Source organism: Pongo abelii, chromosome 6 (assembly GCF_028885655.2).
Source record: "Pongo abelii isolate AG06213 chromosome 6, NHGRI_mPonAbe1-v2.0_pri, whole genome shotgun sequence".
In the NCBI taxonomy this organism is placed as follows: domain Eukaryota; kingdom Metazoa; phylum Chordata; class Mammalia; order Primates; family Hominidae; genus Pongo; species Pongo abelii.
Genome location: NC_071991.2, coordinates 12,219,790 through 12,243,559, shown reverse-complemented (window position 1 = coordinate 12,243,559; position 23,770 = coordinate 12,219,790). Strand labels below are relative to the sequence as shown.

Genomic DNA, 23,770 nt, shown 5'->3' with positions numbered 1-23,770 from the left:
TTCTTCCTCTTGGAAGGAGGATCAGATATCCCCAGTCAAGATCTTGCTGCTTGTCCGGGAGGAGTAGTTTGGGCCTGGGACCAGAGGGGGACGGTAGGGCCACCTCATTCATGGCTGTGGGAAGCAGAGGCACTTTGGGGTTGGTGAGCCCCTTTCTCTGTTAAAAAATCTATTTTACAACATGTTGGTATAAAGATGAATATATTAATGTATACTAGAGGATTTTCTCTCACCTAAAGGTTCATTTTTTTCCCTTCTGATTTTAAAAGAAATTAAAAATGTATGTGAGCTCTTACAGTGTGGGCCCAGGGCACTGTGCCTAATGGTAAGTTGGTCCAGCATAAAAAGGGTAGTGAGGTCTCTCTAGAAGACCCCAGCGTTGGCCGGGTGCGGTGGCTCACGCCTGTCATCCCAGCACTTTGGGAGGCTGAGGCGGGTGGATCACAAGGTCAGGAGATCGAGACCATCCTGGCTAACACAGTGAAACCCCGTTTCTGCTAAAAATACAAAAAATTAGCCGGGCGTGGTGGCGGGTGCCTGTAGTCCCAGCTACTCGGGAGGCTGAGGCAGGAGAATGCCATGAACCCAGGAGGCGGAGCTTGCAGTGAGCCGAGGTTGTGCCACTGCACTCCAGCCTGGGTGATAGAGCAAGACTCCGTCTCAAAAAAAAAAAAAACAACCCAGCATAGCTGGACCCCAAACCTGTTTGGTTCCACATTTGATTTGTTGTTTGTTTTTGAGACAGAGCCTTGCTCTGTCGTCCAGGCTGGAGTGCAGTGGCGCGATCACAGCTCACTGCAACCTCCACCTCGCGGGTTCAATTGATTCTTCTGCCTCAGCCTCCCGAGTAGCTGGGACTACAGACACCCACCACCACGTCCAGCTAATTTTTCTATTTTTAGTAGAGACAGAGTTTCACCATGTTGGCCAGGCTGGTCTTGAACTCCTAACCTCAGGTGATCCTCCCGCCTCAGCCTCCCAAAGTGCTGGGATTACAGGCATGAGCCACTGTGCCCAGCCTGGTTCCACATTTGAGACTCTGTACTCACACTGCCTGTGAGTGCAGGAGTTGGGGTGGGTGCCTGAGACTTGGGTGCTTCTTGAAAGGATTCTGAAGATGAGGATGGGAGAAAATATTTTCAAATTGCATACCTGATAAGGATCTAGTATCCAGAGTATATAAAGAATCCGCAGAACTCAGCAATAGGCCAGGTGGAGTGGCTTATGCCTGTAATCCCAGCATTTTGTGAGGCCGAGGTGGGTGGATCACCTGAGGTCAAGAGTTCAAGACCAGCCTGGCCAACGTGGTGAAACCCCGTCTCTACTAAAAATACAAAAATTAGCTCGGCGTGGTGGTGTGCATCTATAATTCCAGCTACTCGGGAGGCTGAGGCAGGAGAATTGCTTGAACCCGGAAGGCAGAGGTTGCAGTGAGCCAAGATTGCGCCACTGCACTCCAGCCTGGACTCCGTCTCAAAAATAACAACAACAAAAAAAACCTCAACAAAAAGACAACCCAATTTAAAAATGGGCAAAGAACTCAAATAGATGTTCCTCCAAAGAAGATAAATGGCCAGGCTGGGCTCAGTGGATCACGCCTGTAATCCCAGCACTTTGGGAGGCCGAGGTGGGTGGATCACTTGAGGTCAGGAGTTCGAGACAAGCCTGGACAACATGATGAAACCGTCTCTACCAAAAATACAAAAAATTAGCCAAGTGTGGTGATACGCACCTGTAATCCCAGCTACTGGAGAGGCTGAAGCAGGAGAATTGCTTGAACCCGAGAGGCGGAGGTTGCAGTGAGCCGAGATCACGCCGCTGTACTCCAGCCTGGCGACAGACCAAGACTCCATCTCAAAAAATACATATAAAAACAAAACCATGAGATGCCACACTACACCCATTACAATGGCTATACTAAAAAAGCAATGTTGGAGAGGATGTCGAGAAATGGGACCCTCATCCACTGCTACTGGGAATGTAAAATGCAGCCACTTTGGCAAACAGAACCTCAAAAAGCAGCATTAGCATATGACCACAGTTCTGCTCCTAGGTACATTCTCAAGAGAATTGAAAATGTGCCCACGGAAGCGTGCACACAGATGCTCATGGCAGCATTATTTACAGTAGCCCCACAGTGGAAAAAACCAAATTATGCATCCACTGGTGAATCAAAGTGTGATACGTCCACAGGATGGAATATTACTCAACTGTGAAAAGGAATGAAGCAATCACGGTCGAGGAGGAACCTTGAAAAAGTAAGAAAAGCCAGACACGAAAGGTCACTTGTTGTGTGACTGCATCCTATGAAATGCCCATTACAGGCAAATCCATGGAAACAAGAAGTAGCTTAGTCGTTACTGGGGACGGGAGAATGGAGAGTTACCGTTTAATGGGTGTAGTGTTTCGTTTTGGGGAAGTAAGAAGGTTGTGGAATTGGTGATGGTTGCACAACCTTGTTGATATACTAAAAGCTGTTGGGCGCTGTGGCTCATGCCTGTAATCTGGGCACTTTGGGAGGCTGAGGCAGGAAGATCCCTTGAGCCAGGAGTTCGAGACCAGCCTGGGCAACACAGTGAGACCCTGTCTCTACAAGAAATATATTTTTATATATTTTTTTGAGACAGAGTCTCACTCTGTCATCCACGCTGTAGCGCGGTGGTGCGATCTCAGCTCACTGCAACCTCCACCTCCCGGGTTCAAGTGATTCTCCTGCCTCAGCCTCCCGAATACTTGGGATTACAAGCATGTTCCACCACACCTGGCTAATGTTTTTAATTTTAGTCGAGACGGGGTTTCACCATGTTCGCCAGGCTGGTCTCAAACTCATGACCTCAAGTGACCTGCCCACCTCGGCCTCCCAAAGTGCTGGGATTACCGCCGTGAGTCACTACACCCAGCCTCAAAACTATATTTTTAAAAATTAGCAGCCGGACACGGTGGCTCATGCCTGTAATCCCAGCACTTTGGGAGGCCGAGGCGGGCAGATCACGAGGTCAGGCGTTCGAGACCAGCCTGGCCAAGATGGTGAAACCTCATCTCTACTAAAAATACAAAAATTAGTTGGGCATGGTGGTGGGTGCCTGTAGTCCCAGCTACTAGGGAGGCTGAGGCAGAAGAATTGCTTGAACCCAGGAGGTGGAGGTTGCAGTGAGCAGAGATCACGCCATTGCACTCCAGCCTGGGCGACAGGGTGAGACTCCATCTCAAAAAAAAAAAAAAAAAAAAAGCCGGGCACGGTGGCTCACACCTGTAATCCCAATACTTTAGGAGGCCAAGGCAGGAGGTTTGCTTGATCCTCCCAGGAGTTAGAGATCAGCCTGGGCAACATAGCAAGATCCTGTTTCTATAAAAAGTATATTTTTAAAAATTGGCCAGCCAGGCACAGTGGCTCACACCTGCAATCCCTGCGCTTTGGGAGGCCGAGGTGGGTGGATCACCTGAGGTCGGGAGTTCGAGACCAGCCTGACCAACATGGAGAAACCCTGTCTCTACTAAAAATACAAAATTAGACAGGTGTGGTGGCACATGCCTGTAATCCCAGCTACTCAGGAGGCTGAGGCAGGAGAATTGCTTGAACCCAGGAGGTGGAGGTTGCGGTAAGCCAAGATCGAGCCATTGTACTCCAGCCTGGGCAACAAGAGTGAAAACTCCGTCTCAAAAAACAAAAACAAAAACAAAAAAATTGGCGGGGGTGCCAGGCACGGGGGCACACGCCTGTTATCCCAGCACTTTGGGAGGCCAAGGCGGGTAGATCACTTGAGATCAGGAATTTGAGACCAGCCAAGCCAACATGGTGAAACCCCGTCTCTACTAAAAATACAAAAATTAGCTGGGTGTGGGGCATGTGCCTGTAATCCCAGCTACTTGGGAGGCTGAGGCAGGAGAATCACTTGAACCCAGGAGGCAGAGTTTGCAGTGAGCCCAGATCACACCACTGCACTCCAGCCTGGGCGACAGAGGAGACTCCATCTTAAAAAAAAATTAATTAAATAAATTTAAAAAATTAGCTGGGGCATGGTGTTGTGTGCCTGTGGTTCCAGCTACTGGGAAGGCTGAGGTGGGAGGATTAACCGAACCTGGGAGTTTGAGGCTCCAGTTAGCTGTGAACTGCCCTCCCTGGGTGACATATATATATTTAAGCCACTGAGCTGTGAAGGTATGTGAGTTATATCTTGAAAAATACACACATAGTGAGCGCCAAATCCCGGGAGTAGTGTTTAAGTGGCGGGCTTGTCAGCTGTCAAGGGCTCTGCAGCCCTTTCTCTGAATCCAAGTTGTTCTTCCTTTGGACGGGGAACCGAGGCTGCGATCCGAGGCTGTGATCTGGGAGGATGTGGCCTCGTGGCGGGCAGGGCCAGCGTGCTGTGATGGGGATGGGGCTGGGCAGGTTGGGGCTGCCTGCTACTCCCCACTCCTGACTCTGGGTGGGGACAGAAGGCAGAGGGAGGCTCCTGGCACCTGGGGCACAGGAATCTCAGGCATGTGGTCCTGAGCCTAAGTTTCCAAAAGCCAGACCCTCCTCCCCAGGGCGGAGAGACTGGGAGGGGCCCCAATCCAGGCTCCGGGATGGCCTGGCTGGCATCTGGGGTTCCAGTGGCCCCTCTCCCTCGGCCCTGGCAGTGGGGCTGGGCACTGGCCTGCCTCCCACCAGAGTCCCCCCAGCTCCTCCCTGCTGTGGGCTGGACTGGGAGGAAGGGGGTGGGGTGCACTTACATTTGCAGGTCTTTCCAGCCCCTGGGGCAGCCTGATTAACCAGCTTCTCCAGGGCCAAGCTGTTGGGGGTGGGGTGCAGCCCAAGGCAGCCAGACCAGCCTGAGCCTCCCGGGTGCTGGCGGCTGTCATGGGGCTACCCTGGGGGCAGCCTCACCTAGGGCTGCAGATGCTCCTCCTGGCGTTGAACTGTCTCCGGCCCAGCCTGAACCTGGGTGAGTGAGGGTCCCGGATGGACGCATCCAGCCAGACCCAAGGGGCTGGGGGCCCTGCTGGAGTGATTGGACCCTGGGCGCCCGCCCCCCTCCGATTGGGAGAGGCAGCCCCAGGGACCCCCACACCCGTCTCCGTGGCTCACCTTTTGTCCCCCATGGCCACAGAGCTGGTGCCCTACACGCCGCAGATAACAGCCTGGGACCTGGAAGGGAAGGTCACAGCCACCACCTTCTCCCTGGAGCAACCGCGCTGTGTCTTCGATGGGCATGCCAGCGCCAGTGACACCGTCTGGCTCGTGGTGGCCTTCAGCAATGGTGCGGGGACAGCTTGGGACCTGGGTGAGGGTGATGGCCGAGGAGAGTGGTGGGCCCTAGGAGACCCTCACCAGCAAGCGCCTTCAATGATTGAGCCCCTGTGGGGGCCTTTGGGAGAGTAGGTACGGATGAATTGGGCTTTATCTCAAGGGGTAATATGTGTATTGAAAAATACACACATAGTGAGCACCAAATCCCGGGAGTAGTGTAACTGGCGGGTTTGTCAGCTGTCAAGGGCTCTGCAACCCTTTCTCTGAACCCAAGTAGTTCTTCCTTTGGATGGGGAACCGAGGCTGCGAACTGGGAGGATGTGGCCTCCTGTGGGGCAGGGCCGGTGCACTGTGATGGGGCTGGGGCTGGGCAGGTTGGGACTGCCCGCTGCTCCCCACTCCTGGCTCTGGGTGGGGACAGAAGGCCAGAGGGAAGCTCCCCTTCAGGGGTAACAAAGTCGACTGGGTCTGGACTATCTCTGGGGGCCCTGAGGAAGGAGGTGGCATGGGGGGTCAGGGCTGGAGACTGGGCGAACACAGAACCCCCACTCATAAGGACAAAGCTGCTTTCTCCCCTCCCAACTCCATCTGTTCTCTCATCCTGCAGCCTCCAGGGGCTTCCAGAACCCAGAGACACTGGCTGACATCCCGGCCTCCCCACAGCTGCTGACCGATGGCCACTACATGACGCTGCCCCTGTCTCTGGACCGGCTACCCTGTGACGACCCCATGGCGGGCAGCGGTGGCGCCCCTGTGCTGCGGGTGGGCCATGACCACAGCTGCCACCAGCAGCCCTTCTGCAATGCGCCCCTCCCTGGCCCTGGACCCTATCGGTGGGTGGTCTCCACTGGGGCCCTGGGACTGGGGCTGTGCTTGGGGCGGAGGCATTGCTGGGACCAGGGATGCTCTCTCTAGCATCTTCCCAGGGAGGGGTCCCCCGGCCCCGGTCCTCCCCTTTGCAATCCTGGGCTCCTTCCACTGTAGAGTCAGCAACAGTGCTCACCCCAGCTGGGGCCGGGCAAGGCCCAGGAGGAGCGGGTGGGCACTCTGGGGAGGCGGGATCTTAGTCAAGGTGGGATGGGGCAACTTCCCCAAAGTCTAGGCCCCTGGCCCCCTACCACGGGCAGATCTGGCAGGAAACTCGGGGGCCGAGTTCAGACCCAGTCTCGTGGGTATGAGGCAGGGAGCAGGAGAGGCGGCTCCCACTCGCTCTTACAGATGAGGAAACTGAGGCACAGGAGGTCAAGTGGCCTGCCAATGTCCAGGGGGAGCCGGGAGGGGGAAGCAGGCAGTGTGTCCAGGTCAGGACTCTCCAGACACAGGAGGAGGCGGGGTGGCCTCCGGAAGACCAGGCCAGGCGAAGCCGGGAAGGCAGGGCGTGGTGAGGCTGGAACAGCACCCCGCTCCACCCAGCCCCCCTCTGCCCTCTCACCTACTCTCCAGGTCCACGCTCTGCCCTCCCTGCTGCTGCACCCTGGCTCAGCTTCCAGCTCCATGCCCCGCCCCATCCCCCTCAGCCACTCTTTTCAATGCCAACCTGCCAGGTCCTTCCCCGCTGCCCAGACCTTCCAGAGCTCCTAGCCCTGCAAAGACACAAACCGAGCCTCTCTGTGGGGCTCCTGGTGCCCTGGGTCCTCAGGCTGCTGGTGATTGAGCCCCCCGCCCCCCGGCTACTGCTGCCCCTCTGGGAGGCCTGGGACCCCTGCCCATGTGCCCTGCTAAGCCACCTTCACCTGCTCTTTTGGCTTGTGACATTTAGGAACGAGAGCCCCTAAACCAGCATCCCCGGCCCAGGTCTGGTGTCTGGAGAGCAACTGCTCAGGGGGGTGGGGGGTGGTGGCACAGGCCAAGTGGCTGGAGACATCTCAGGGGATTCTCAGAGCAGGGCCAGGCCACGGGCTGCTGCTCTTGACAGGCACCCCCACTCCACATCCATGGGAGGGGCCCAGAGGAGCTGCCTGGGGCTTGGCCCTGCCCAGGGCGGTCCGGCCTCTGAAGCTCTCCCCTCCTCCCCCACCACCTCCCATCCCCAGGGTGAAGTTCCTCCTGATGAATGCCAGGGGCTCACCCACGGCCGAGACCAAGTGGTCAGACCCCATCACTCTCCACCAAGGTAGCGCTGGGCAGGAGGGGCGCTGCCCCCGGTGGACTCACCCATCTCTCTGGGCCACCTCGTCACCCTCTGCTGAGCTGGCCACACCCCTGCTCCCACAGGGCTGGGGGCCTGGAGGCCATGTCCAAGTCGGGCCCAGCCCTCAACGGAACCTCATGTCAGGGGAGTGGGGCACCGAGCCAGCCCCCTCGGCAGGGGCACCATCTCGGCCCATACGCAAGCGTTTGCCAACTCTTGGGCTCCAGCCACACTGTGGGCACAGACAGCCTCCCCCCTCCTATAGGGAGTCAGCCTGTGTCAGCCCCTGCTGGGAGGGAGGAAGAGAGTGTGGAGGAGGTCAGGGTAAGGGTCGGGGCTGGCTGGGGAGGCAGCCAGCTTGAGTTCTGAGCAGACCCCAAGGGGCGAATGTGAATGTACCAGACCCAGGAAGTTTCAAGTGCCACGGCCTGGGTGTCAGGGGTGGGGGTCTCCTGGGAGACGGCTTCAGAGGTCAGGGGGTGTGGGGTGGAAGTCTTGTCATCTGAAGGCCTTGACTGCTGGGCTACAGGGAGCAGGGCAGTGGATGAGCACGTGGGTGGCAGCAGCCTAGAAGGTAGGAGCAGGGCAGAGGCTGTGGTCCAGGCTGGTAGAGCACAGATGCTGTGCCGTCCCGAGGAAGAGGGACAGGGGGGTGGGCTTAGCGGGGGTGCCTGGGGATATGAGACAGCCAGGCCTTGAAGCTAGGCGAGCATGAGTGGGGAGGGAGCAAGGGAGGAGGTGACAGCCAGCACTGGGGTCAAGGGGCAGCCCCTCTGAGCAGCTGGTGTGTGTGCAGGGAAGAACCACGGATCCATCGACACCTGGCCAGGGCGGCGAAGTGGCAGCATGATCGTCATTACCTCCATCCTCTCTTCTCTGGCCGGCCTCCTACTCTTGGCCTTCTTGGCAGCCTCTACCGTGCACTTGTGAGTGGGGACACCCCCTCGGGCCCCTCTCCCACCCAGAACCCCTCTGTTGAATTGGTCCCAGTGTCTGGAAGCCCTCCAGGCATGCCATGGGGTTTATTTTATTTTTGGTAGAGACAGGAACTTGCTATGTTGCCCAGGCTGGTCTGGAACTGCTGGGCTCAAGCGATCCTCCCGTCTCGGCCTCCCAGAGTATTAGGATTGCAGGCGTGAGCCACCTTGCCCAGCCCCGTGGTTTCAAGCTGGGCAGTGCCCCTCCCAGGGCCTGTGCAGAGAACTCCCACCCTGAGTATCTCGCACCTCGGGGGTCAGTGATGGGGCCAGCAGCCCCTCTGAGGACAGGTTCGGGAGGGCCCGCCTCACTCGGGCCCTGTCTTTTCAGTGTGTCCTCAGTCAAGGCCCTTCTCCTCCCGGGCCTCACCTGCTGTCTGTGGATCCTCTGGTGGTTTAGTAAGCTGACGCCAGGGTAGGCAGGGTGGCCACCTGGAGAGGTGGTCCTCCAATTGGTTCTAGAAGGGAGGAAGGAGGGATCAGAGACTGCGGGTGAGGCCGGGTGCAGTGGCTTACGCCTGTAATCCTAGCACTTTGGGAGGCCGAGGTGGGAGGATCACTGGAGGCCAAAAGTTCAAGACCAGCCTGAGCAACATGGTGAAACCCCATCTCCACTAAAAATGCAAAAATTGTCCGGGTGTGGTGGCAGGCACCTGTAATCCCAGCTACTCGGGAGGCTGAGGCAGGAGAATCGTTTGAACCCCGGAGGCGGAGGTTGCAGTGAGCTTAGATCACACCACCGCACTCTAGCCTGGGTGACAGAGCCAGACTCCATCTCAAAAAAAAAAAAAAAAAAAAAAAAAGAGAGAGAGAGACTGCAGGTGAGGGAACTGGGAGGGAGGAGAGCAGGCCCTGACCCAGCACGTGCCCCATGTGGCAGGGACATACGTCTCTTCCTCCTCCTCTCCCTGCCCAGCTCCAGCCTGTGGTGGCCGGAGGAGGCCCCGGAGCAGCTGCGGATTGGCTTCTTCATGGGCAAGCGCTACATGACCCACCACATCCCACCCAGCGAGGCCACCACACTACCGGTGGGCTGCGAGCCTGGCCTGGACCCCCTCCCCAGCCTCAGCCCCTAGCCTGGCCTCTTTGCGTGGGGCTGGGGGAGATGGGGCGCCGGGAGCGTGTGCATGGTGCTTTGTCCCAGCTCCTGCACCCACAGGCCCCCTCAGGGCTCCTTGCCTTTCCCCCCCACCAGCACACCCCCTACCCTGCCTGGAATCCCAGCACCAGCCTCTGCCTTTCCGGTTTCTCTCCCCCTCCAAGCATCTGTAAGTTGCACTCAAGAGGGTGTAGGGGAGGGCCATGGGCAGGCTGGATACCCAGTCCCCACCTCCATCCCCACCTCTGTCTCACCTGACCTCCTGCGAGGGAGGCTGGAGACCATGTGGACAGGCCGCCCTGACCGCGCAAGCTCCCAGACCCCAGGAGGAGGCCTGCAGAGGACTGTGCTTTGCCTGATGCAGGGAGCTGAGCCCATCCTGGGGCCTATGAGACCTGAGCCACCCTCCGTCCCCCGTCCCACACATCAGTGGCTGGGCGGGGTGAGGATTCAGAGGTGTCTCTACTGCCCCTGGGCACAGCACCTTTCTGAGAGTGGGACTCTCCATGGTCATCTGACTACCAATTCTGGCCAACACCTCCAACCCTCTTGTGCATATGGATGGCTCTAGCCCTTATCCACCCCCTCAAGCATTTATTAAGCACCTGCTGTATGCCACATACAGTGTTAGACTTGGGGCTTCAGGCACAGCCGGTCCCGACCTTGGGGAGCTGCCTTCTCTAGACCTGAGACGACCACGTGTCCAGATGTGACCTGTAGCTTCGGGGGTCTGTCACGCCCTTAGACCGTCACCCCAGTAGGCTCTCCAGGACCCAGGAGCCTCCATCACCTGGAAGGACCGTCTGTGCAGAACCTCAAGCGTCCATCTGTGCACAAGGCCGGTGGTTCCCGTCGTCGCCACTCGGGGTCGCCGGTGAGCCGCAGCCAGGCCGCCTCACGGCCAGTGCGCATGCGCTCTCCTATTCGCTACCCCTTCTACCTCGGAGGCGGTAGCAGATGCCACGTTGGCGGGGTCGGTGGAGGTCGGGACTCTAGGCCTCCCTCCGCCAAGCCAGAGGGTTGAGCAATCACGCCTGAGAGCCCACTGCGTGCCATGCAGTCCGCACAGCCGCAGCGATTTTCTAGATAGAGAAACTGAGGCTCAGTGACTTGCCCGCTGCACTCTGTCCACGGCCGCTGCACACGCCCCCCTTGGGCTGCGCTCCCGGACCCTCTAATGTGACCGCGGCTCCCGGCATGCAGGCCCTGCCAGCGGAGGGAGCCCGGTGGTGACCCTTGGTCTGCAGCCCTCTTTGGAGGTGAATAAATGCGTTCTGGAGCCCACCCTGGCCTGAATGGTGCCCTTGCTGGGACAGGAAATTTATACCGGGAGCCCAGGGCCCTGCTCAGCTTCTGCCCCATGGGGTTACCCCGAGCCTGTCCCTTGATTGCTGTCCCGGCTTGTACTTTGAGGTGCCCCCATCTCCTAGGAAAATCCACACATGCGTTTCAGGGCCAGGTATGTGGTTTGGGTAGTGCTCCCTCCCAAGCAAGCCCTTGAGCGCCTCATCTCTGGAGGCCCCTCCTCCATGCTGCCGGCACCCCCACCAGCCACCAGAACCCCTTCAGGTATAGACAGAAACAGATTCAGTCAAATGCCTTGGTGTCCCAGGTGACGTCTGGCCAGGGGAGCCAGCCCCTTTAAGTTACACGATTGCATGGCTCACACCCGGAATCCTAGCACTTTGAGAGGCTCAGGCAGAAGGATTACTTGAGCCCAGGAGTTCCAGACCAGCTGGGGCAACATAGCGAGACTCCATCTCTACTAAAAATGAAAAAAAAGATTAGCCAGGGTTGGTGGCGTGCACCTCTAGTCCCAGCTAGTCGGGAGGCTGAGGCAGGAGGATCACCTGAGCCCAGGAGTTTAAGGCTGCAGTGAGCTGTGATCATGCCACTGCACTCCAGCCTGGACAATAGAGTGAGACCCTGTCTTGAACGAACAGGCCGGGCTCAGTGGCTCACACCTGTAATCCCAGTACTTTGGGAGGCTGAGGTGGGCAGATCACTTGAGATCAGGAGTTAGAGACCAACCTGGCCAATGTGGCAAAACCCTGTCTCTACCAAAAATACAAAAACTAGCAAGGCATGGTGGCGCGGGCCTGTAATCCCAGCTACTTGGAAGGCTGAAGCAGGAGAATCACTTGAACCCGGAAGGTGGAGGTTGCAGTGAGCTGAGATCTTGCCACTGCCCTCCAGTTTGGGTGACAGAGCAAGACTCCATCTCAAAAACAAAACAAAACAAAACACACAAACAAACAAACAAAAAAAAACCCCACTACAGTGGAGCCCAGGTCCCTCTGCCTGGAATTGAGAGAGAGTTAACAGACGGGCTTAGTGTCTCGCGCCTGTAATCCCAACTTTGGGAGGCCAGGGCAGGCGGATCACTTGAGGTCAGGGGTTTGAGAGCAGCCTGGCCAACATGGTGAAACTCTGTCTCTGTTAAAAATACAAAAATTAGCCCGGTGTGGTGGTGGGTGCCTGTAATCCCAGCTACTTGGCAGGCTGAGGCAGGAGAATCACTCGAACCTGGGAAATAGAGGTTGCAGTGAGCCGAGATCGTGCCACTGCACTCCAACTTGGACGACAGAGCAAGACTCCGTCTCAAAAAAAAAAGACAGGTTAAAAGACCACCTCCCTATCAGTGACCCCCAGCAGAGACTGCCTCACGCTGTTCTATCCAGACCCAAGACAGTCAGCTAGGGGCCCAGCCCCGGAGGGGTATGACAGGGAGAAGGAGGGGGCCGTTGGTGTTTGCTGTGTGAAAAGATGAATGAATCCTCCCAGGGTTCAAGGACCAGCTGGGGCAGGATTGCCATGACTTTTTTTTTTTTTTTTTTTTTTTAAGGTGGAGTCTCACTCTGTCGCCCAGGCTGGAGTGCTGTGGCGCGATCTCTGCTCACCGCAACCTCCACCTCCCAGGTTCAAGTGATTCTCGAGCCTTGGTCTCCTGAATCGCTGGGATCACGGGTGACCCCCACCACGCCCAGCTAATTTTTGTACTTTCAATAGAGATGGGGTTTCGCCATGTTGGCCACAGGCTTTTGCGTGTCCTGGGGCCCTTCTGTGTTTGTTCTTACTGTCAGAATCCGTGCTGATGCCAGGCGCAGCGCCAGGGACTTCCCGTGCGAGCCTGCAGCTGCCCCTCCCTTCTGCACAGCCTCTCTGTGCCCACTGAGGAGCTGCCGGCACCCTCAGGAGCCGCCTGGAACTTGACTTTGGAAACACCCTCTAAACAGATCTTGGAACCTAGGGTGTAAAGACTGAATCATAGTCCAGGAGCCCAGGGGAGGCTACTGGCCCACACCGAGAGCCAAGGGGGCTTCCTAGGGGTTATTTCTTTCTTTCTCTTCTTTTTCTTTTTCTTTTTCTTTTTTTTTTTTTTTTTTTTTGGGGGGGGGACCGAGTTTTGCTCTTGTCGCCCAGGCTGCTCTTGTCGCCCAGGATGGAGTGCAACAGTATGATATCAGGTCACTGCAACCTCCGCCTCCTGGGTTCAAGCAATTCTACTGCCTCAGCCTCTAGAGTAGCTGGGATTACAGGCGCCTGCCACTACACCCGGCCCCTAATTTTTGTATTTTTAATAGAGACGAAATTTCACCATGTTGGCCAGGCTGGTCTCGAACTCCTGACCTCAGGTGATCCACCTGCCTTAGCCTCCCAAAATGCTGGGATTACAGGTATGAGCCACCACGCCTGGTCCCTGGGGTTATTTCTGAGCTGACTCTTTTTTTTTCTCTTCTCTTTTCTTCTTCTCTTCTCTTTTCTTTTCTTGTCTTTTGAGACGGAGTCTTGCCCTGTTGTCCAGATTGGAGTGCAGTGGCGTGATCTTGGCTCATTGCAACCTCCGCCTCCTGGGTTCAAGTGATTCTCCTGCCTCAGCCTCCCGAGTAGCTGGGATTACAGGCGCCTGCCATCATGCCTGGCTAATTTGTTTGTATTTTTAGTAGAGACAGGGTTTCACCATGTTGGCCAGGCTGGTCTTAAACTCTTGAGTTCAACGGATCCTCCCACCTCAGCCTCCCAAAGTGCTGGCATTACAGGTGACAACCACCATGCCCGGCCTTGAGCTGAATTTTGAAGGGCAAATGGAAGAAGGAGGCTGAGGCAGGAGGATCTCTTGAGCCTAAGAGTTCAAAACCAGCCTGGGCAACACAGCAAGACCCCATCTCTAAAAAGTTTTTTTAAAAAGAGGGAAGAAGGAGAGAGGAGGAGAGAGAGCTATTCAGAGAGACCAGGGATGTATACGGTCCTGCTCTGCAGTGGCACCCATGGTGGCCAAGGGGTGGCAGCAGGGATTGTGGGCTGGGAAGAACAAGATCTGAACCAGGGCAGACAAAGAGGATTGGAGAGGAAGAGTTGGATTCCAGAAATATGCAGGAGGTGGCCGCAGGAATTGGGAGATGAGGCAGAGGGAAGAGGCCATGCCCAGTTTCTGATGTGGCCTGGGCGTGAATGCAAAAATTGGGGTCTTCTGTGCTTTGCAAGTGAGTGAACCACCCCGGTTTGCTTTACGGCCCCAGGAAAAGGGGTTCTGGGGATGTCATCTTAACGGCAAGTGTGTTCCACAAGAACATTAATATATCCTTAATATTTTTGAAAGACAAGACGGGGCATGGTGGCTCACGCCTGTAATCCCAGCACTTTGGGTGGCTGAGGCGGGTGGATCACTTAAGCTCAGGAATTTGAGACCAGCCTGGGCACCATGGCAAAACCCCGTCTCTACTAAAAATACAAAAAATAGCCAGATGCGGTGGCTCGTGCCTGTAGTCCCAGCTACTCGGGAGGCTGAGGCAGGAGAATCGCTTGAATCCGGGAGGCGGAGGTTGCAGTGAACCGAGATCATACCACTGCACTCCTGTCTGGGCAACACAGCGAGACTCTGTCTGAAGAAAAAAAAAAAAAAGACGAACCCAAGGGCACTGCCCAGCACAGGCAAAGTCACATCAGGCCCTGGGGAGCTGTGCCAGGGCGTTCTGCCCAGCAGAGTCACACCCAAGAGGGTCCTCAGCCGAACCCCATCCCCTTGAGTACTAGCTCGTGACGGCTTTGAGCAGAACACGTCCATGGGAACGGCACCGTGCAGAACTTTTTATTAAATGGCATTTAAAATATTCCCCAGGACTGTGTAGTTGGGGAAACACCACAAAATCCATTGGCCTGGAACATAATGGCTCAATGGTTCGAAACAAATGCATTGTTAAAAAGGAAAAACAGCAACTGTTGTGGGGTAATGACTTGCAGATGACTCAGCAGGCCAAACATCAAAGGAATTTGGATGGCAGCAGGTGGGCACAGGCAGCCAGAAAGCACCCTTCCCTCATTCTCACTTCCAGCGATCGCTTTACCTCCCTGGAGTGTCTAAGCCACCCGTTTCTCTCCATCTTCCCTGCAATCCCCAAGCAAGAGCCACCTTGGTCTCCCGCTGGGATGTCCGTGTCCCTGGCTTCTCTCTAGCTGAACTCTCCATGTCCACTCCTGCCCGTCGCCCATTCCCCTCTCAGTATCCAGAGGGACCAGGTTCTTTGTTCTTTTCTTTTCTTTTTTTTTTAAGATAGAATCTCACTCTGTCGCCTAGGCTGGAGTGCAGTGGTGCGATCTCGGCTCACTGCAACCTCCAGCTCCCAGGTTCAAATGATTCTCCTGCCTCAGCCTCCCAGGTAGCTGAGACTATACACGTGCACCACCGTGCCTGGCTAATTTTTTTGTATTTTTAGTAGACGGGGTTTCACCATGTTGGCCAGGCTGGTCTCAAACTCCTGACCTTGGGTGATCCACCCACCTCGACCTCCCAAAGTGCTGGGATTACAGGTGTGAGCCACTGCGCCCAGCCAGGACCAGGTTCTAAACCTGATCACATTGCACCTCTGCTCCCAACATTCAGGAACTTCACACTGCAAGAAGAGAATCTAGGTTCAGACAGGTGTGGTGGCTCACGTCTGTAATCCTAGCACTTTGGGAGGCCAAGGCAGGAGGATCAATTTGGGAGGCCAGGAATTCGAGACCAGCCTGGGCAACATAAAGAGATCCAGTCGGGCACAGTGGCTCATGCCCCTAATCCCAGCACTTTGGGAGGCCAAGGCAGGCGGATCACTTGAGGTCAGGAGTTTGAGACCAGCCTGAACAACATGGTGAAATGCCATCTCTACTAAAAATAGAAAAATTGGCCAGGCGTGGTGATGGGCACCTGTAATCTCAGCTACTTGGGAGGCTGAGGCAGGAGAATTGCTTGAACCTGGGAGGTGGAGGTTGCAGTGAGCTGAGATCATGCCACTGCACTCCAGCCTGGATGACAGAGCGAGACTCTGTCTCAACAAAACAAAACAAAACAAAACAAAATAAAACATACTGACATCTAATCTCTATGAAATATTTTTAGAAGTTATCCAGGTGGGCCGGGTGCAGTGGCTCACGCCTGTAATCCCAGCACTTTGGGAGGCCGAGGCGGGTGGATCCCTTGAGGTCAGGAGTTCAAGACCAGCCTGCCCAACGTGGTGAAACCCCATCTCTACTAAAAAAAATACAAAAATTAGCTGGGCGTGGTGGCAAGCACCTGTAGTCTCAGCTACTCGGGAGGCTGAGGCAGGAGAATTGCTGGGAGGCAGAGGTTGCAGTGAGTCAAGATCACGCCACTGCACTCCAGCCTGGGCAACAGAGCGAGACTCCGTCTCAAAAAAAAAAAAAGTTTTCCAGGCATAGGCTAGGTGTGGTGGCTCACTCCTGTAATCTCAACACTTTGGGAGGCTGAGGTGGGCGGATCACCAGAGGCCATGAGTTTGAGACCAGCCTGACCAACATGGCGAAACCCCATCTCCATTAAAAAATACAAAAATTGGCATGCTGGCGCACACCTGTAGTCCCAGCTACTTGGGAAGCTGAGGCACAAGAATTGCTTGAACCCAGGAGGCAGAGGTTGCAATGAGCCGAGATCGCACCACTGCACTCCAGCCTGAGCGACAGAGTGATACTCTGTCACAGGGAAAAAAAAAAATTATCCAGGCATGGTGTTGCACACCTGTAGTCCCAGCTACTCGGGAGGCTGAGATGGGAGGATCGCTTGAGCCTGGGAGGTCAAGGCTGCAGTGAGCTATGATCACTCCACTGCACTCCAGCCTGGGAAACAGAGCAAGACCCTTGCTCAAAATAAGTAAATAAATAAAAACATAATCTAAGTTCATCATCTCAGTCATGGTACCCCCATAAGCCTTCTCTTGCTGCCACTGTTCCAGCCACACAGACCCTTGTTTAGAACGCCCTGCCTTTGCCCTTGTCCTTCCCTGTCCATAGACGGCTCCTCCCCCAGGCGCCTCTTCCTCTTGCCCTTCCCTTGTCTCTCTTCAGGGAAGCCCTTTCTGAACTCTCAGCTCTCTGAGAGCTGTGTCCTTTTCCTTCACAGCATGTTTTTCATTTTGTAATTAGACATTTAAAACTGTGAGCATTGGCTGGGCGTTGTGGCTCACGTCTGTAATCCCAGCACTTTGGGAGGCCAAGGCAGGAGGATCACTTGAGGCCAGGAGTTGGAGACCACTCTGAGTAACATAGCAAGATCCCAACTTTACAAACAAAAAATGGTTTGCTGGCCAGGCACGGTGGCTCACGTCTGTAATCCCAGCACTTTGGGAGGCCAAGGCAGGAGGATCACTTGAGGCCAGGAGTTGGAGACCACTCTGAGTAACATAGCAAGATCCCAACTTTACAAACAAAAAATGGTTTGCTGGCTAGGCACGGTGGCTCACGTCTGTAATCCCAGCACTTTGGGAGGCCAAGACGGGTGGATCACAAGATCAGGAGATCAAGACCATCCTGGCTAATAGGGTGAAACCCCGTCTCTACTAAAAACAATACAAAAAAATTAGCTGGGCATGGTGGCAGGCACCTGTAGTCCCAGCTACTCGGGAGGCTGAGGCAGGAGAATGGCGTGAACCCGGGAGGCGGAGCTTGCAGTGAGCCGAGATTGAGCCACTGCACTCCAGCCTGGGCGACAGAGCGAGACTCTGTCTCAAAAAAAAAAAAAAAAAAAAAAAACAACAAACAAACAAAAAAGATGCTCTGGCTGTTGCCTTTCCTCAGCTTTGTTACTCACCTCTCATTTTGCCGATTTCTTTTTTTTATTTTTATTTTTTTTGACAGGGTCTCACTCTGTTGCCCAGGCTGGAGTACAGTGGTACCATCAGGGCTCACTCACTGCAGCCTCGAACTTCTCAGCTCAAGTGGTCCTCCCACCTCAACCTCCCAAGTAGCTGGGACTACAGGCATGCACCACCACATCCAGCTAATTTTAAAATTTTTTGTAGAGACGGGGTCTCACTGCATTGCCCACCCTGGTCTTCACATTCTGGGCTCAAGCAATCCTTCCCTCTCAGCCTCCCAAAGTGCTGGAATTACAGGTGTGAGCTACCACATCCGGCCTAAGCTGTCACTTTGACCATGCACAGCCGCCACCTCAGAGCCTCCCATCCCCTCCCCAGGCCTGGGGACACAAGGTCACTCTGCAGAGATTGGCCTCCCCACTGTCCATAGAGGGTCATAGCTGGGCATCTCCACTCCTGGCGACACTGCAGGGCAGTGGCCCCCAACAGCCCAGCCCACTGCCTCCCTGGATCTGCCTCTGATCTCTGCCCACAGCAGCCTGGGAAGCTGCCCAGACTATGGTGGAGAGCAGGATGGCACCACCTTCTGAGAAGAGGCCAGAAAGAAACAGGAGCTGAGGGACACGCCTGACTGCTCATTTGGCAGCCACCCCTGATCCCCTGGAGCAGCCACTGTTGGGCAGGACAACAGATCTAGACCCAGTCTAAGACCCATGGGCTCAGCGGAGGGCTCGGGTCCAGTCTCTGTCCTTAGAGAGCGTCCCACTCATGGGAGAGGCACCCCCCCTGCTACAGACTGAATTGTGTTCCTTCAAAATTCGTATGCTTGGCCAGACGCGGTGGCTCATGCCCATCCCTGGGTTCAGGCAATTCTCCTACCTCAGCCTCCCAAGTAGCTGGGATTAGGGATTACAGGCGCCCTCCACCATGGCCGGCTAATTTTTGTATTTTTAGTAGTGATGGGGTCTCACCATGTTGGCCAGGCTGGTCTTGATCTCCTGACCTCAAGTGATCCTCCCACCTTTGCCTCCCAAAGTGCTGGTATTACAGCCATGAACCACCGTGCCCAGCCCAGGATTGCCCCTTTTTTAAGCCTCATTTTTTGTGTAAGCCCCACCGGGGCACCATGCCTGTCTCCCCGGCCTCAGTTTCCCCTCTGTAAAATGGGCGTTCTACCTAGAAGATCTCCAAGGTCCCTTTGGGCCCACGCTGCAGTCCAGCCTCCCCGAAACCCCACTCCCTGTGATGTGAGTGACACATGAGAGTTAGCCTGGAAAGAATGTGTTGCCCTTGACAACCATTCTTCTCCCTGGCTTCTCCCCCTGAGGGACAGAGAGAAATGTCCCATTAATCATCCTGGCCGCTCCCTCCCTCCTCTGCCCCCACCTTTCATTCCCCAGGGGAGGGGGGCCAACGTCCCCAAGAGGCTTTCATGGCAGCTCTGGTCTCAGCTACGCCCTCCCTGCCCCTGTACCTGGAGCCCTGTCTCAGCCCTGATTCCAGGGGTTCAGGCCAGTGGGAGAGCCCTAGGTCAGGGGACACTCGGGCTGGGGGCTGGAGAGGCTGAGCTGGGCAGGAGGGGTGGCGAGTTGTGAGCAGGATCAGATTGTCAAATGTATCTGGGTGCTTCTTTGTCTTGGGGTCCCCTGCCAGACAGAACTGGGGGTCCAGATAGGACCTGGCCTAGAAAGTGTGGTGCAGGGGAGAGGAGCTATGATGGGGGCAACACAGGCAGTGCTGGGAGCCCAAGGGAGACACCTGGCCCAGCCTAATGTGGGGCAGAGGTGCAAGGAGGACTTCCTGGAGGAGGTGGCATTGGAGCTGGAGCCCCTGTTGAAGATGGAGGGAAGGGAGATAAATAATTGGCCATTAGCCAGGCACAGTGGCTCACGCCTGTAATCCCAGCACTTTGAGAGGCCAAGGCAGGTAGTTTGCTTGAGCTGAGGAGTTCAAGACCAGCCTGGCCAACGTGGTGAATCCCCGTCTCTACTAAAAATATAAAAATGAGCCAGGCGTGGTGGCGCATGCCTGGAATCCCAGCTACTCAGGAGGCTGAGGCAGGAGAATCGCTTGAACCCAGGAGGCAGAGGTTGCAGTGAGCCAAGATTGCACCACTGCACTCCAGTCTGGGCAACAGAACGAGACCCTCTGTCTCAAAACAAACAAACTAGGAACTGGGCAACACAGTGGGTTTGTGGAAAGGCTCAGCTGACCGGGGCAAGGGATGTGGAACTGGGGAGGTCAAGAGGGTGTGGTAAGAGATATGGCCTGGGAAAGGGGTGGAAGGCCCTGAATGCCACCCCCAAGAAGCTGGACCATGCAGAGGATGCCCAAGCAAGATGAGCAGACTGGGTTGAGGAAGATCTTCAGTGGCTGAGGTGGTGTGAGCGGCAGGGAGGGTGATCCTGGGCAGAGCAGTGAGGGGGACGTAAGCCAGGCCCTGGGGGACAACTTCTCCCACAAACACCTGACCCATCTGCTCCCAGGGTCAGGGCAGGGGTGCCTGGTAGCACTTGGGATCCACCACTTGTCCTCTAAGATCATCACTCTAGCCAGTGTCTGGCCAATTGAGCTTCAGCACAGAAGGCATCAGAACTTTAGGAAAACTTGGAGCCATGGAAGTTGGGCCCTTTCTCAGGCTAGAACTTCTGCACAGCCCCAGTATGGAAAATGAAGTTAGAGAGGGTCTTTGCTGCCACCACTCTGCTCTGTTGCCTGGCCGACCACAGTAACCTCCTCACTGAGCACCCCAAAAGCCCTAGCCCCCTGCATTTGGTTGAATAGTGTCCCCTCAAAATTCATGTCTACCTGGGACTTGTGACTGGAGGGCTGGCAACTTCCATTTTTGCCCTTTCAGAATTCTTCCTGCCAGGTAAACAAGCTTGGGCTGGACCACTGAATAATGAGGGACTCATGGAGACAGAGAGAGAGAGAAAAAGAGAGGGAGAGAGAGAAAGAGAGAGAGAGAGAGAGAGATCCAGCCAGTCCTTAGCTGTTCCAGCCATCCCAAACACGTGAGTGAAGCCCAGCTCCCAGCTGCCTGTAGCTGCATGAGTAGCCCCAGCTAATGCTGATGCCGTACTTAGCTGAAGAACCTCCCAGCTAAGCCCAGCCCAGCCCAGCCCACCTACAGAACCTCGAGAGATAAGGTAGCATTGCTTTAAGCCTCAGAGTTTTGGAGGCATTTGTTATGCAGCAAGAGACAATTTGCAGGGCATGGTGGCTCATGCCTGTAATCCCAGCACTTTGGGAGGCTGAGGTGGCAGATCACCTGAGGGTAGGAGTTCAAGATCAGCCTGGCCAACATGGTGAAACCTTGTCTCTCCTAAAAATACAAAAATTAGCCAGGCATGGTGGCATGCGCCTGTAGTCCCAGCTACTCAGGAGGCTGAGGCAGGAGGATCACCTGAACCCGGGAGGTGGAGGTTACAGTGAGCCAAGATCATGCCACTGCACTCCAGCCTGAGCAACAAGAGCAAAACTCCATCTTAAAAAAAACTAGTCGGGGATGGTGGTGAGCACCTGTAATCCCAGCTACTCAGGAGGCTGAGGTGGGAGAATCACTTGAACCCAGGAGGCGGAGGTTGCAGTGAGCTGAGATCATGCCATTGCACTCCAGTCTGAGCAACAAGAATGAAATTCCGTCTCAAAAAATAAATAAAAATAAAATAACAGAATAATAATAAAAAAAGAAACAAAAAGGCCCGGGCGCGGTGGCTCACACCTCTAACCCCAGCACTTTGAGAGGCCGAGGTAGGCCAATCACTTGAGGCCAAGAGTTCGAGACCAGCGTGGCCAACATGGGCAAAACCTCGTCTCTACCAAAAATACAAGAGTTAACCAGGTGTAGTGGTGCATGCCTGTAATCCCAGCTACTCAGGAGGCTGAGGCATGACAGTCACTTGAACCTGGGAGGCAGAGGTTGCAGTGAGCCAAGATCATGCCTCAGGGACAGGGCGAGACTTTGTCTCAAAAAACAAAACAAAACAAAAAAGTCAGAGCCAGGGTGGGATGGATGAACGTGGGGCCTTTTCCTCTTGATATTATTATCACAGACAGATCTCCATCAGGGTCTGGGGAGAGGCCTGAGGCCGAGTTGATGGAGGAGTAGGGGCTGAGTCACCTGCATTTCCCCTTCCCGCACAAAGTCCTGGGCCCAGATCTGGGGTCTGTCTCTGCTGAGGGTGAGGTGAACCAGGAAGCACCTCCCTCTGCTCCTCCTTGATGAATGAGTATAATGGTTGCCATGGAGCTGGGGCCTTGTTTGATGACCTGGGGTTGGGTGGGCCTCTGAGAGCCTTTATAGCTGATTGCCTTTTGGGAGAGGGCAGGTGGGAGCCCCACCCTGTCTCATGAGTCACCCCAAAGGTGCATGGGCAGGCAGGTGCTGGGGAATCGGCTACTCCTGAGAGCTTGGCTTGGCCATTCCTCTGGCCCCTCTGGGCGTCTGGAGCCCAGTCCCTCACACTGGTACTCACTGCAGCTGGGGACATCTGCACTAGGAAGATGGGACACAGCATGGAAGCTGGCCTCTGCCCAGAAGCTGTGACATTCTGGTCACCAGCCTAATGCTATAAAACGAGTGTCATGGCAGGGCACGGTGACGCACGCCTGTAATCCCAGCACTTTGGGAGGCCGAGGCAGGTGGATCATGAGGTCAGGAGTTCGAGACCAGCCTGGCCAACATGGCGAAATCCCGTCTCTACTAAAAATAAAAACATTAGCCAGGTGTGGTGGCACATGCCTGTAGTCCCAGCTCCTTGGGAGGCTGAGGCAGGAGAATCACTTGAACCCAGGAGGCGGAGATTGCAGTGAGCCGAGACCATGGCATTGGACTCCAGGCTGGGCAACAGAGCGAGACTCTGTCTCAAAAACAAACAAACAAACAAAAAAAAAACCAAATAAAAAAACGAGTGTCACCCAGGGCTACTTGGCCAGACACAGAGAGCAAGGAGATGTCCCTATTATCTTCAAAAAATAATTGGGGCTGAGCACAGTGGCTCATGCCTGTAATCTCAGCACTTTGGGAGGTCGAGGTGGGTGGATCATCTGAGGTCAGGAGTTCAAGACCAGCCTGGCCAACATGGTGAAACCCTGTCCCTATTAAAAATACAAAATTAGCTGGGCGTGGTGGCACATGCCTGTAATCCCAGCTACTCGGGAGACTGAGGCAGGAGAATCGCTTGAACCCAGGAGGCGGAGGTTGCAGTGAGTCGAGATCGAGCCATTGCACTCCAGCCTGGGCAACAAGAGTGAAACTCCATCTCAAAAAATAATAGTAATAATAATAAAAAAATAAAAATTGGCTGGGCACAGTGGCTCATGCCTGTAATCCCAGCACTTTGGGAGGCCGAGGTGGGTGGATCATTTGAGGTCAGGAGTTCGAGACCAGCCTGGCCAACATGGTGAAACCCCATCTCTACTAAAAATACAAAAATTAGCCGGGCATGGTGGTGGGCACCTGTAATCCTAGCTACTTGGGAGGCTGAGACAGGAGAATCGCTTGAACCCAGGAGGCAGACGTTGTAGTGAGCTAGGATCATGCCATTGCACTCCAGCCTGGACAGCAAAGCTAAACTCCATCTCAAAAAGAAAAAGTAAAAAATTTAAAAATTAGATGGTTGTGGTGACATGTGCCTGTAATCCCAGGTACTAAGGAAGCTGAGGTAGGAGGATGACTTGAGCCTGGGAGTTCGAGGCTGCAGTGAGCTCTGATTGCACCACTGCACTCCAGCCTGAGTGACACAGCAAGACCCTGCTTCAAAAAAAAAACAAAAAATTACTGGACACAGCTATGGTGCCAGACCCCTAGGTTAACAGTGAGGGTTCAGTGGGAGAACTAAACAGATAAACAGATCCAGTCCCTGCCCTCAGAGAGTTACAGTTTAATGGGAAAAAGAGGCATTCACCAAAGGACACAGCCCACTAGTGAGTTACACTCGAGAGGGATCATTTACAGAACAAAGCAGATTATAAAAATACAGCGATTGGCTGGGCACAGTGGCTCACGCCTGTAATTCCAGCACTTTGGGAGGCAGAGGTGGGCAGATGACTTGAGGTCAGGAGTTCTCAACCAGCCTGGCCAAAATGGTGAAACCCCATCTCTACTAAAAACACAAAAATTAGCCAGGCGTGGTGGTGGGCACTTGTAATCCTAGCTACTTGGGAGGCTGAGGCAGGAGAATGAATCACTTGAACCCAGGAGGTGGAGGTTGCAGTGAGCCGAGACCGCAACATTGCACT

General features: G+C 55.0%; 1 protein-coding gene and 2 long non-coding RNA genes across 7 annotated transcripts; 1 reads left to right on the top strand and 2 right to left on the bottom strand.

The window, feature by feature from the left end:
- Positions 1-4,290: 4,290 nt before the first annotated feature.
- On the bottom strand, positions 4,291-5,581 carry LOC129060601 (uncharacterized). The gene is made up of 3 exons (XR_008527399.1): positions 5,072-5,581; positions 4,717-4,924; positions 4,291-4,423 (listed from the first exon to the last, which is right to left on the bottom strand). It is a non-coding gene; the product is annotated as an uncharacterized LOC129060601 (long non-coding RNA).
- UPK3B (uroplakin 3B) lies at positions 4,840-10,724 on the top strand. Of its 5 annotated transcripts, XM_002817815.4 has the most exons (6): positions 4,844-4,928; positions 5,094-5,243; positions 5,841-6,066; positions 7,267-7,346; positions 8,161-8,290; positions 9,258-10,724. In XM_002817815.4, the coding sequence occupies exons 1-6, from the start codon at positions 4,844-4,846 to the stop codon at positions 9,415-9,417; spliced, it is 831 nt and encodes a 276-aa protein (XP_002817861.2). In that variant the 3' UTR covers positions 9,418-10,724. The 5 variants fall into 5 exon arrangements, with proteins under 5 accessions (XP_054416318.1, XP_054416317.1, XP_002817861.2 ...); XM_054560343.1 differs by having other exon boundaries at positions 4,840-5,267; XM_024249720.2 differs by lacking the exon at positions 7,267-7,346.
- Positions 8,259-21,741, bottom strand: LOC129060600 (uncharacterized). Its single transcript, XR_008527398.1, has 3 exons — positions 21,651-21,741; positions 10,064-10,522; positions 8,259-8,799 (listed from the first exon to the last, which is right to left on the bottom strand). It is a non-coding gene; the product is annotated as an uncharacterized LOC129060600 (long non-coding RNA).
- Positions 21,742-23,770: the final 2,029 nt, after the last annotated feature.